At 43.6% G+C, this 10,695-nt stretch overlaps 1 protein-coding gene across 1 annotated transcript in view; it reads left to right on the top strand.

Moving 5' to 3' along the window:
• Positions 1 to 313: 313 nt before the first annotated feature.
• LOC142312219 (uncharacterized) overlaps positions 314 to 10,695 on the top strand; it is a 139,041-nt gene continuing 128,659 nt past the window's right edge. The window contains exons 1-6 of the mRNA XM_075351127.1: positions 314 to 539; positions 8,966 to 9,105; positions 9,235 to 9,414; positions 9,497 to 9,620; positions 9,704 to 9,801; positions 9,999 to 10,089. Coding sequence (XP_075207242.1) covers positions 386 to 539; positions 8,966 to 9,105; positions 9,235 to 9,414; positions 9,497 to 9,620; positions 9,704 to 9,801; positions 9,999 to 10,089 — 787 coding nt within the window. The 5' untranslated portion in view covers positions 314 to 385. The remainder of the gene's footprint in view (positions 540 to 8,965; positions 9,106 to 9,234; positions 9,415 to 9,496; positions 9,621 to 9,703; positions 9,802 to 9,998; positions 10,090 to 10,695) is intronic.

The raw sequence follows: 10,695 nt of genomic DNA, 5'->3' as shown, positions 1-10,695 counted from the left end.
CTCCGCTCCGTACACCTCGTACACACACGGCTCTGCTCCATCCACACTGTAAACCCCTCCTGACCCCACACATAACCTTCCCCTCATCCAGCACCATGACACCCAGCACAGCAGAGTCCTGCATACACTGAGGAGCTGATCATGTGACCCCTGACTCCTCCCCTCCATGTGACATCATCACAGGTCCTGGAAGCACAGAGCAGCCATATATCTAGTGTGCGGCTCTGCAGGAGGGGTTGAGTCTAGAATGTACGGGGTCCTGACAGGTTAGGAGGCGTGGTCGGATTGGTGATGGGCGTGGCGATGTATCTTCCCATCCCCTATAATTATGTAGGCTTCTCCCCCCCATCATCTGGAGCTCTTACCCCCAGACCCCGCTTCTATTATGATCAACTCTATACCTAAGTGGACTTCGGAAAATAATGTTTATTCCCTCTGGAAACGTTCTGGCTGCATTTTGAACACGCCCCCATCACATGACAAGTTACATCATACCTGTCAGGAGCCCGTACATTCTAGCATCTATCCTGCAGGTGGAGGTATGTGGAGATTCCCCATTACTGGGGCAGGGGGCATTAACCCCTTCAGCTCTGAGACTTTCTTGGGGTTTTTCTCTTGCTGATTTCTATGAATCGTGAGGTTTTTGTTCCTTTTCCTCTGATAGATACAGATGCCCCAACTATGAGAGGCCGGAAGTGAGGAAACCCGTCTGCCCTCAGTCCTCGGCCCCTTTCTGCCCTCAGTCCTCGGCCCCTTTCCTGCCCTCGGTCCCCGGCCCCTTTCTGCCCTCATCCCTTTTCCTGCCCTCGGTCCCCGGCCCCTTTCTGCCCTCATCCCTTTTCCTGCCCTCAGTCCTCGGCCCCTTTCCTGCCCTCAGTCCTCGGCCCCTTTCCTGCCCTCAGTCCCCGGCCCCTTTCCTGCCCTCAGTCCTCGGCCCCTTTCCTGCCCTCAGTCCTCGGCCCCTTTCCTGCCCTCAGTCCTCGGCCCCTTTCCTGCCCTCAGTCCTAGGCTGGAATATAACTTTAGAACACAAAAAACTGTAATAAATTGTAAATATGTAATACATTATGTAATATATGTGTGTGTGTGTGTGTGTGTGTGTGTGTATATATATATACATACAGTAAAGACCAAAAGGCAAAAGTTTGGACACATCTCATCTCTCGAACAACTATTAAGAGGAGACTTTGTGCAGCAGGCCTTCATGGTAAAATAGCTCCTAGGAAACCACTGCTAAGGACAGGGAACAAGCAGAAAAGACTTGTTTGGGCTAAAGATCACAATGAATGGACATTAGACCAGTGGAAATCTGTGCTTTGGTCTGATGAGTCCAAATTTGAGATCTTTGGATCCAACCACCGTGTCTTTGTAGAAAATGTGAACGGATGGACTCTACATGGCTGGTTCCCACCGTGAAGCATGGAGGAGGAGGTGTGATGGTGTGGGGGTGCTTTGCTGGTGACACTGTTGGGGATTTATTCAAAATTGGAGGCATACTGAACCAGCATGGCTACCACAGCATCTTGCAGTGGCATGCTATTCCATCCAGTTTGCGTTTAGTTGGACCATCATTTATTTTTCAACAGGACAATGACCCCAAACACACCTCCAGGATGTGTAAAGGCTATTTGACTAAGAAGGAGAGTGATGAGGTGCTATGCCAGATGACCTGGCCTCCACAGTCACCAGATCTGAACCCAATCGAGATGGTTTGGGGTGAGCTGGACCGCAGAGTGAAGGCAAAAGGGCCAACAAGTACTAAGCATCTCTGGGAACTCCTTCAACACTGTTGGAAGACCATTTCCGGTGACTACCTCTTGAAGCTCATCAAGAGAATGCCAAGAGTGTGCAAAGCAGTAATCAAAGCAAAAGGTGGCTACTTTAAAGAACTTAGAATATAAGACATATTTTCAGTTGTTTCACACTTTTTTAAGTATTTTATTCCACACGTTTTAATTCATAGTTTTGATGCCTTCAATGTGAATCTACAATTTTTAGAGTCATGAAAATAAAGAAAACTCTTTGAATGAGAAGGTGTGTCCAAACTTTTGGTCTGTACTGTATATTATTATTATTATTTATTATTATAGCGCCATTTATTCCATGGCGCTTTACAAGTGAAAGAGGGTATACGTACAGTAATCATTAACAGTACAAAACAGACTGGTATAGGAGGAGAGAGGACCCTGCCCGCGAGGGCTCACAGTCTACAGGGAATGGGTGATGCTACAATAGGTGAGGACAGAGCTGGTTGCGCAGTGGTGCACTGGACTGAGGGTTATTGTAGGTTGTAGGCTTGTTGGAAGAGATGGGTCTTGAGGTTCCTCTTGAAGTTTTCCACGGTAGGGGAGAGTCTGATATGCAGAGATAGAGCGTTCCAGAGTATGGTGGAGGCACGGGAGAAATCTTGTACGCGATTGTGGGAAGAGGAGATAAGAGAGGAGTAGAGAAGAAGATCTTGTGAGGATCTGAGGTTGCGTGCAGGTAGGTACCGGGAGACTAGGTCACAGATGTAAGGAGGAGACAGGTTGTGGATGGCTTTGTATGTCATGGTTAATGTTTTGAACTGGAGTCATTGGGCGATGGGAAGCCAGTGAAGGGATTGACAGAGTGGCGAGGCTGGGGAGTAGTGAGGGGAGAGGTGGATTAAGCGGGCCGCAGAGTTTAGGATAGATTGGAGGGGTGCAAGAGTGTTGGAAGGGAGGCCAGAGAGCAGGAGGTTGCAGTAGTTGAGGCAGGAGATGATGAGGGCATGCACTAATGTTTTTGCTGATTCTTGGTTAAGGAAAGCACGGATCTGGGAGATATTTTTGAGTTGTAGTCTGCATGAGGTGAAGAGGGCTTGGATGTGTGGCTTGAAGGATAGAGCAGAGTCGAGGGTTACTCCAAGGCAACGAGCTTGTGAGGCTGGGGAGAGTGAGCAACCATCAAGTTTGATGGAAAGGCTTGTTGGAGGAGTTGAGTGAGGAGGAGGAAAGACAATGAACTCTGTTTTGTCCATGTTAAGCTTTAGGAATCGCGCAGAGAAGAAGGATGAAATAGCAGACAGACATTGTGGAATTTTGGTTAGTAGAGAGGTAATGTCAGGTCCAGAGAGGTAGATCTGTGTGTCATCGGCATAGAGATGATAATGAAAGCCGTGGGACTCTATGAGCTGTTCCAGGCCGAAGGTGTAGATGGAGAACAGCAGGGGTCCAAGAACTGAGCCTTGGGGGACACCGACAGATAGGGGGCGAGATGAGGAATGGTGTGAGAATGGGAGACGCTGAAAGTTCGGTCGGTTAGGTATGAGGAGATCCAAGATAGGGCCGAGTCTGTGATGCCCAGAGATGACAGAATCTATAGTAGGAGGGAATGGTCTACTGTGTCGAAGGCAGAGGACAGGTCCAGGAGGAGGAGGATAGAGTAATGTCGCTTGGCTTTGGTGGTTGGTAGATCATTGGTGACTTTGGTTAAGGCAGTTTCAGTAAAGTGATGCGGTCGGAAACCAGATTGTAACTGGTCAAAGAGTGAGCAGGAGGAGAGGTATGAGGACAATTCAAGATGGACATGCTGTTCCAGTAGTTTTGAGGCATAGCGGAGAAGGGATATGGGGCGATAGTTTGACACAGAGGATTGGTCAAGGGAGGGCTTTTTGAGGATGAGTGTAATGGAGGCATGTTTAAAGCATGAGGGGAATTCACTTCTTATTAGTGATAGGTTGAAGAGATGGATTAGGGCTGGGATGAGGACTGTGGTGATGTTGGGTCATGAGGTGCGATGGGAGCGGGTCCAGTGCACAGGTGGTTAGATGTGATCTTGAGATATATAAAACACACTATGTAATAAACTATGTAAGTGGCAAAAAAACAGTTTTCAACAAAAACATACTAAATAACATTTATGCAGTCTATGAATTTGTTCTAAGAAATAGAACTGACTCCAACAGATCCTCCTTCTTAGATTACCTCAAATCTGACCTAATAATTTTAAGGCTAGAGAACAACCTCTCTACACTAACTTGGGTTGGAGGCAAAGCCCTAACCGCATGGGCAACATCTCTAACAATTTCCGGGTATAAAGGAATTTCCTCATGCACAGTCAGATTTGATGAACGGTTTAATTTTTCTATTTCTTTCAGAGAAATTAAAAAAATTTGCTGAAATATGGTCAATCTGCTTGCTATAGTAGACGGAGTGAAATCTTTTTCCTTAAATTAATAAATATCCGAAGGATAATGATTAGCGCTCAAACCCAATGTTCCTATAATTCTGCAGTCAGTCTATTATTCTGCGGTGAAGGCTTAATTGTCCGATCCATCTTAGACTTCTAAACTTCTAATTTGTATAACGGGTGGACGCCCAAACAGTCCAGGAAAAGTCTTCTTACCCGTGCCCTGGGAGAACCTCTAACCCTGGAAACTAAGGATCTTCCTGCCTTCTCAGAGCGGAGCCGTGATTTGACACAATCCTGCCAGCTTCTGTGTCTCCAGGCATAGGATTGCGCACAGAGGAGACCTGGTCTAACACTGCTGGAAACTCTTCTATCCAGGCACGAGAAACATACATCGCGCAGAGACTGCATTGCCTTGGAATCTCCAGACTGGTATCATTTTTCAGGTAACCTGCACTGGGTACCTGTTACGGGTGTCCCGGTGTATTGTTGCTTTCCTGCAATACTCCTGTGGTTTCGCGCTAGGAGTGCGGGAAGTTTAAACATACCAAGGGGAGCTTGGTTTTATGTGGAGCGCGTGGTTTGTAGCAATACTCGCAAAACTTGGGAGGAATTGTAGCTTTCCTTGTGAAGTTATTAAAACTCCAAAAATACTGCTTTGACTTTAAACGGACCATATCATTGGAAAAATATATTTTTTGGACGTTTTTATTTTAATCTCTTCATCTGTTGAAAAAACGTCCAACCCTTCTTCATCATAATTGCTTTTTAATCGTATAATTTTTCTATCTGAAGGTGGTAGCTGCTGGCCGGGGCTCCACACACTTTTTAGAGGAATACTTTATAGAGGAATAATTTTTCTAGAGTTTATATATTGTTCATGTGTATTTATGTGATCTTTTGTATATTTTTATCGCAAGTTTTCCAATACCGGAATAAGGATAGAAATAAATAATTAAAATTAAAAATGAATCCTTAATTAACCGCTGACTTTATATATAGGAATTATTTCTAGTTTTTTAAAAATCTTTTCCTTGCAGCAAAGCTTTGCCTGCTCCATGTCATCCAAATACTTGTCCAAGTTAAACTCCTCATCTGATGTGGATGAAGATATGGCAGCAGTAGCATTGTCAGGACCCAAGTCCTCTTGTGCCTGGCAGTCCTGTAGGCACCCATCCTAACTGCTATCTCAGTCAGAGCTCCTTTTCCTTTAGTAAGCTGTTGATCATCAAGCAGTATACGATGACTTGAGTCCACATAAACAGATGCCAGAAGAATTTTATTTTCCAATAGCTGTGTCTCTCTCAGTTTCCTTGAAGCAGAAATGCCATCTGCGATTAAACCTCCTCTTTGGGACAGGCAAACAGGCAAAATAGCAATTTCTTCCATTCCCTTATGAAAATGCCAGAAGTTAAATCCTTAGCAACGATAAAAGGGTGATTAAGCAATTCCTTCAATTCAGCCACCTGTGTCCATTGACCTTCATTTAGGGTTACCTGAGGGTTTGCCAGATCTATAAAAAATGTTTTTAGTTCAAGCAATCGCTCAATCATTAAATAAGTGCTACATAGTGGCTTGATCGACATTTTTCCCTTTCCCAGCATGTCTCTTCAAGATGGAATCAATTTTAGGGGTTCTGGCGGCAATAACCAATTTCCTCACTTTTCCAATCAGATTTCCAGCATGTCCCTCTTGCAGACTATCACTTATTGCCAGCTGCAGCATGTGCACAACACAGCGCATGTGATGAATATGAAAGTGTTTTGAAGCAGCTTCAACAAGATCATCTAATCCTAAAGTATCATTTTGCTGTTCTTCTGTTGTAATATCTGCTTGTTCCTCAGTTACATGAAAAGTACTGTGGCCTTCCATCTCAAACATACTGAATCCTAAATTTTCTTCTAGCTGTTGGTCATTACTCTCAATCATCAGTTTAATTGTACTTATCATGTTTGAAGCATTGTACGTTACAATAGCAAGAACCTGTTCTTTTGAGTTTGTAATCTTGCAGAACTTTTTCCACTAAGGCCTGGAGAAACTGTCTGGTGTGATGAACTTTAGTACTTTTACTGCCAGTGTCTTGGTAACAATTTCTCTGTTGTCACAAACATATCGAACATTGATGGCAAAATACAGTTAGGTCCAGAAATATTTGGACAGTGACACAAGTTTTGTTATTTTAGCTGTTTACAAAAACATTTTCAGAAATACAATTATATATATAATTTGGGCTGAAAGTGCACACTCCCAGCTGCAATATGAGAGTTTTCACATCCAAATCGGAGAAAGGGTTTAGGAATCATAGCTCTGTAATGCATAGCCTCCTCTTTTTCAAGGGACCAAAAGTAATTGGACAAGGGACTCTAAGGGCTGCAATTAACTCTGAAGGTGTCTCCCTCGTTAACCTGTAATCAATGAAGTAGTTAAAAGGTCTGGGGTTGATTACAGGTGTGTGGTTTTGCATTTGGAAGCTGTTGCTGTGACCAGACAACATGCGGTCTAAGGAACTCTCAATTGAGGTGAAGCAGAACATCCTGAGGCTGAAAAAAAAGAAAAAATCCATCAGAGAGATAGCAGACATGCTTGGAGTAGCAAAATCAACAGTCGGGTACATTCTGAGAAAAAAAGAATTGACTGGTGAGCTTGGGAACTCAAAAAGGCCTGGGCGTCCACGGATGACAACAGTGGTGGATGATCGGCGCATACTTTCTTTGGTGAAGAAGAACCCGTTCACAACATCAACTGAAGTCCAGAACACTCTCAGTGAAGTAGGTGTATCTGTCTTTAAGTCAACAGTAAAGAGAAGACTCCATGAAAGTAAATACAAAGGGTTCACATCTAGATGCAAACCATTCATCAATTCCAAAAATAGACAGGCCAGAGTTAAATTTGCTGAAAAACACCTCATGAAGCCAGCTCAGTTCTGGAAAAGTATTCTATGGACAGATAAGACCAAGATCAACCTGTACCAGAATGATGGGAAGAAAAAAGTTTGGAGAAGAAAGGGAACGGCACATGATCCAAGGCACACCACATCCTCTGTAAAACATGGTGGAGACAACGTGATGGCATGGGCATGCATGGCTTTCAATGGCACTGGGTCACTTGTGTTTATTGATGACATAACAGCAGACAAGAGTAGCCGGATGAATTCTGAAGTGTACCGGGATATACTTTCAGCCCAGATTCAGCCAAATGCCGCAAAGTAGATCGGACGGCGCTTCATAGTACAGATGGACAATGATCCCAAACATACAGCCAAAGCTACCCAGGAGATCATGAGTGCAAAAAAGTGGAACATTCTGCAATGGCCAAGTCAATCACCAGATCTTAACCCAATTGAGCATGCATTTCACTTGCTCAAATCCAGACTTAAGACGGAAAGACCCACAAACAAGCAAGACCTGAAGGCTGCGGCTGTAAAGGCCTGGCAAAGCATTAAGAAGGAGGAAACCCAGCGTTTGGTGATGTCCATGGGTTCCAGACTTAAGGCAGTCATTGCCTCCAAAGGATTTGCAACAAAATATTGAAAATAAAAATATTTTGTTTGGGTTTGGTTTATTTGTCCAATTACTTTTGACCTCCTAAAATGTGGAGTGCTTGTAAAGAAATATGTACAATTCCTACAATTTCTATCAGATATTTTTGTTCAAACCTTCAAATTAAACGTTACAATCTGCACTTGAATTCTGTTGTAGAGGTTTCATTTCAAATCCAATGTGGTGGCATGCAGAGCCCAACTCGCGAAAATTGTGTCACTGTCCAAATATTTCTGGACCTAACTGTAGTTCAGTGACATGCAGTGACTCTGGCATCGTAGCAAAGTCAATGGGTTTCAAGATAGGACATTCAGACACATCGTTTTAAGAGGATCCATTTTTTGGCTCAAAAATAGATCCTCACAAAGAATGAGAATGTCAGTTTGTGTGCCGTTTTTCTAATCTGCTTGTTCTATTGAAAACACTATCTATGAGCTCAAAAACCTTTCAGGTGATGCGTTTTTTTAAAAAGCTAATCTGCTTTTGCAGTTAAAAAACATATCCTCAAAAAATGCAGCTGTGTGAATGTAGCCTTAGATCAGAAATAGAACAGCCATTTATAGGACATTTCATAACTTTCCCAAATTCCTATGAGAATTTATTCATCTCATTCTGCATTAAACTACTGTACCTAATTTATTTTATATTTTAGGAGTCGGAGTCGGTGCATTTAATATCAACTCCGACTCCACCAAAATGAACACCGACTCCACGACTTCGACTCCACGAGTCCGACTCCAATTTCACAGCCCTGGGCACAAGGAGGAACATTTCTGTAATTGAGTTATTAAATTAGTTTATTACAGACCAAATGTCCGTGTGAGAAAGATCACAGCCAACACCGGCCTCATCTCTTATGCCTATTGAGGTCTATTGGTGCAAAAAGAGAAATTGAATCCTGTATGAATCAATCATATAACATCTGATTTTTACGAATTCATGACTAAATCTAATGGTATTTTTGGGGTGTACAAGGGGAGTCAGGGGATAATGAAATAATGTGAAATGTTTCTGTGCCACCACTGCTTTTGGCCTCCACCAATTTCTGTATTCCTCGGTCAGTCCCTATGAACAAGTCATCCCTTCAGCCATTCAGCAGCCGAAGCAGTGCAGACATAACCAGAGATTGGGAGCATGGAGGACATGTCTTATTAGTAATTCAACTTATGTTCCAGTCCATACGAGACGAAAAGAATACGTATGTTTCTTCTTTTTATATATTTACATGAGATTCTTTATGATGTTACATGGTTTTCCCATTCACGTCCCTTCAGTATCAGATCATCTCAGTGGAGATCTTCTATGTAGGAGAATTTTCCTGAATGACCCATCAAGAATGGATAGGGACAAGGACAAGATGGCGGAGAGGATATTACACCTCACCCTAGAGATCCTCTTCCGGCTTACTGGAGAGGTGAGAGATTCTGATGACGTCACGTTACATCATTCTTATCTATGGGAATAACAGATGGACAGAACTGGAGAGGTGAGGACTCTGGAAATGACTGTAGTGAGATTTATTAATGTGTCTCTCCATAACCAGGATTACACAGTAGTGAAGAAGACCTCTAGTGAGCGCTGTCAGGCCCCTGTGTCTGAGGGATGGGGAAGACCCCTGACCCCAATCACGAGGTCTCCACCTCACCCCCTGATACATGAGGACATGAATGACCAGAAGATCCTAGAACTCACCTACAAGATGATTGAGCTGCTGACTGGAGAGGTGACACTGCTGGGAATGCTGGGACATTATACAGTAACGCTATGAAGGGATCGGGGGATGACGGTATCATTGTATGTGTCAGGTTCCTGTAAGGTGTCAGGACGTCACCGTCTATTTCTCCATGGAGGAGTGGGAGTATTTAGAAGGACACCATGATCTGTACAAGGACGTCATGATGGAGGTTCCCCAGCGTCTCACATCACCAGGTAATAGACAGGACTAAATACACACAGCCTATAATTATCTGTATGTAAGGAATGAATTCAGCCCCTGTATGTGTTTCCTCCAGTTCTATCCAGTAAGAGGACAACACCAGAGAGATGTCCCCGTCCTCTTCTTCCACAGGACTGTAAACAAGAAGATCCCGATGTTCCTCAGGATCATCAGGTAGATGGAGGGAAGGTGTCATGAAATCTCCCTATGATGTGTAGATGGCTGTGAAGGTCTTGTGCTCAGTCTTGTTTTATCCACCAGTATTATATGTTTTATACTTGTGTAATGAGAACGGTGGAGATGGCAGGATTAGAGCTGATCATAGATGTGACTTCTCCATCTGTCTGTGACTTCTACAATATTTGTTTCAGGGTGAAGATCTGACCCATATTAAAACTACAGAGACATATATGAGGGGTGATGAGCAGTGTAAAGAAGAGACTCCTACATATGGCTACCCAGGTGGGTAGTGACCACTAAATTCAGAGAAGTCACAGATTCTTCTCAGTCACTGGCTGTGGCTGCTTTATCGGTGGTGTAGTTCGGCCATAGACCACAACATTACTTTGGACACTTAAAACCCTTCTTCTATAGCACTTACAACCTAGAAATAGAAGATTCTGACCCTTAATTAAATTAATTTTTGTAAATATTGTTTTTAATGTTAATCCATTAAAGGGATTCTGTCAGGTCAAAAAAACGTTATAACCTACAAGCAGAAGCCTGTGTGAGCTATTAACCTCTTCCTACCCATCCCTGTGTTGTTATATTGTGTAATATGAAAGTAATAAAATAACGTTTTATTACTTTCATATTCCCTATGTAAATGACAGGGCCTCTAGCTCCATGGGTGTCTCATCGTCCTGTGGGCGTCTACATGCTTTCCGTGGTATCATGCCCCTGTGGGCATGATACCATGGATTTACATCAGCGATGTGACCGTCGCTACTTCAGAATCTCACTTGCGCACACTTACCATTCTCGCCGCCTCATCCTGGTGTTTGCGTGTCGGCTCCTGGCGCGCACCTTACATGCTCAGAAGATGCCTGCAGTTCCAGTCATGCGCAG

This window comes from Anomaloglossus baeobatrachus, chromosome 5, assembly GCF_048569485.1.
Source record: "Anomaloglossus baeobatrachus isolate aAnoBae1 chromosome 5, aAnoBae1.hap1, whole genome shotgun sequence".
In the NCBI taxonomy this organism is placed as follows: Eukaryota; Metazoa; Chordata; class Amphibia; order Anura; family Aromobatidae; genus Anomaloglossus; species Anomaloglossus baeobatrachus.
This window is presented reverse-complemented; position numbering and strand designations above follow the sequence as displayed.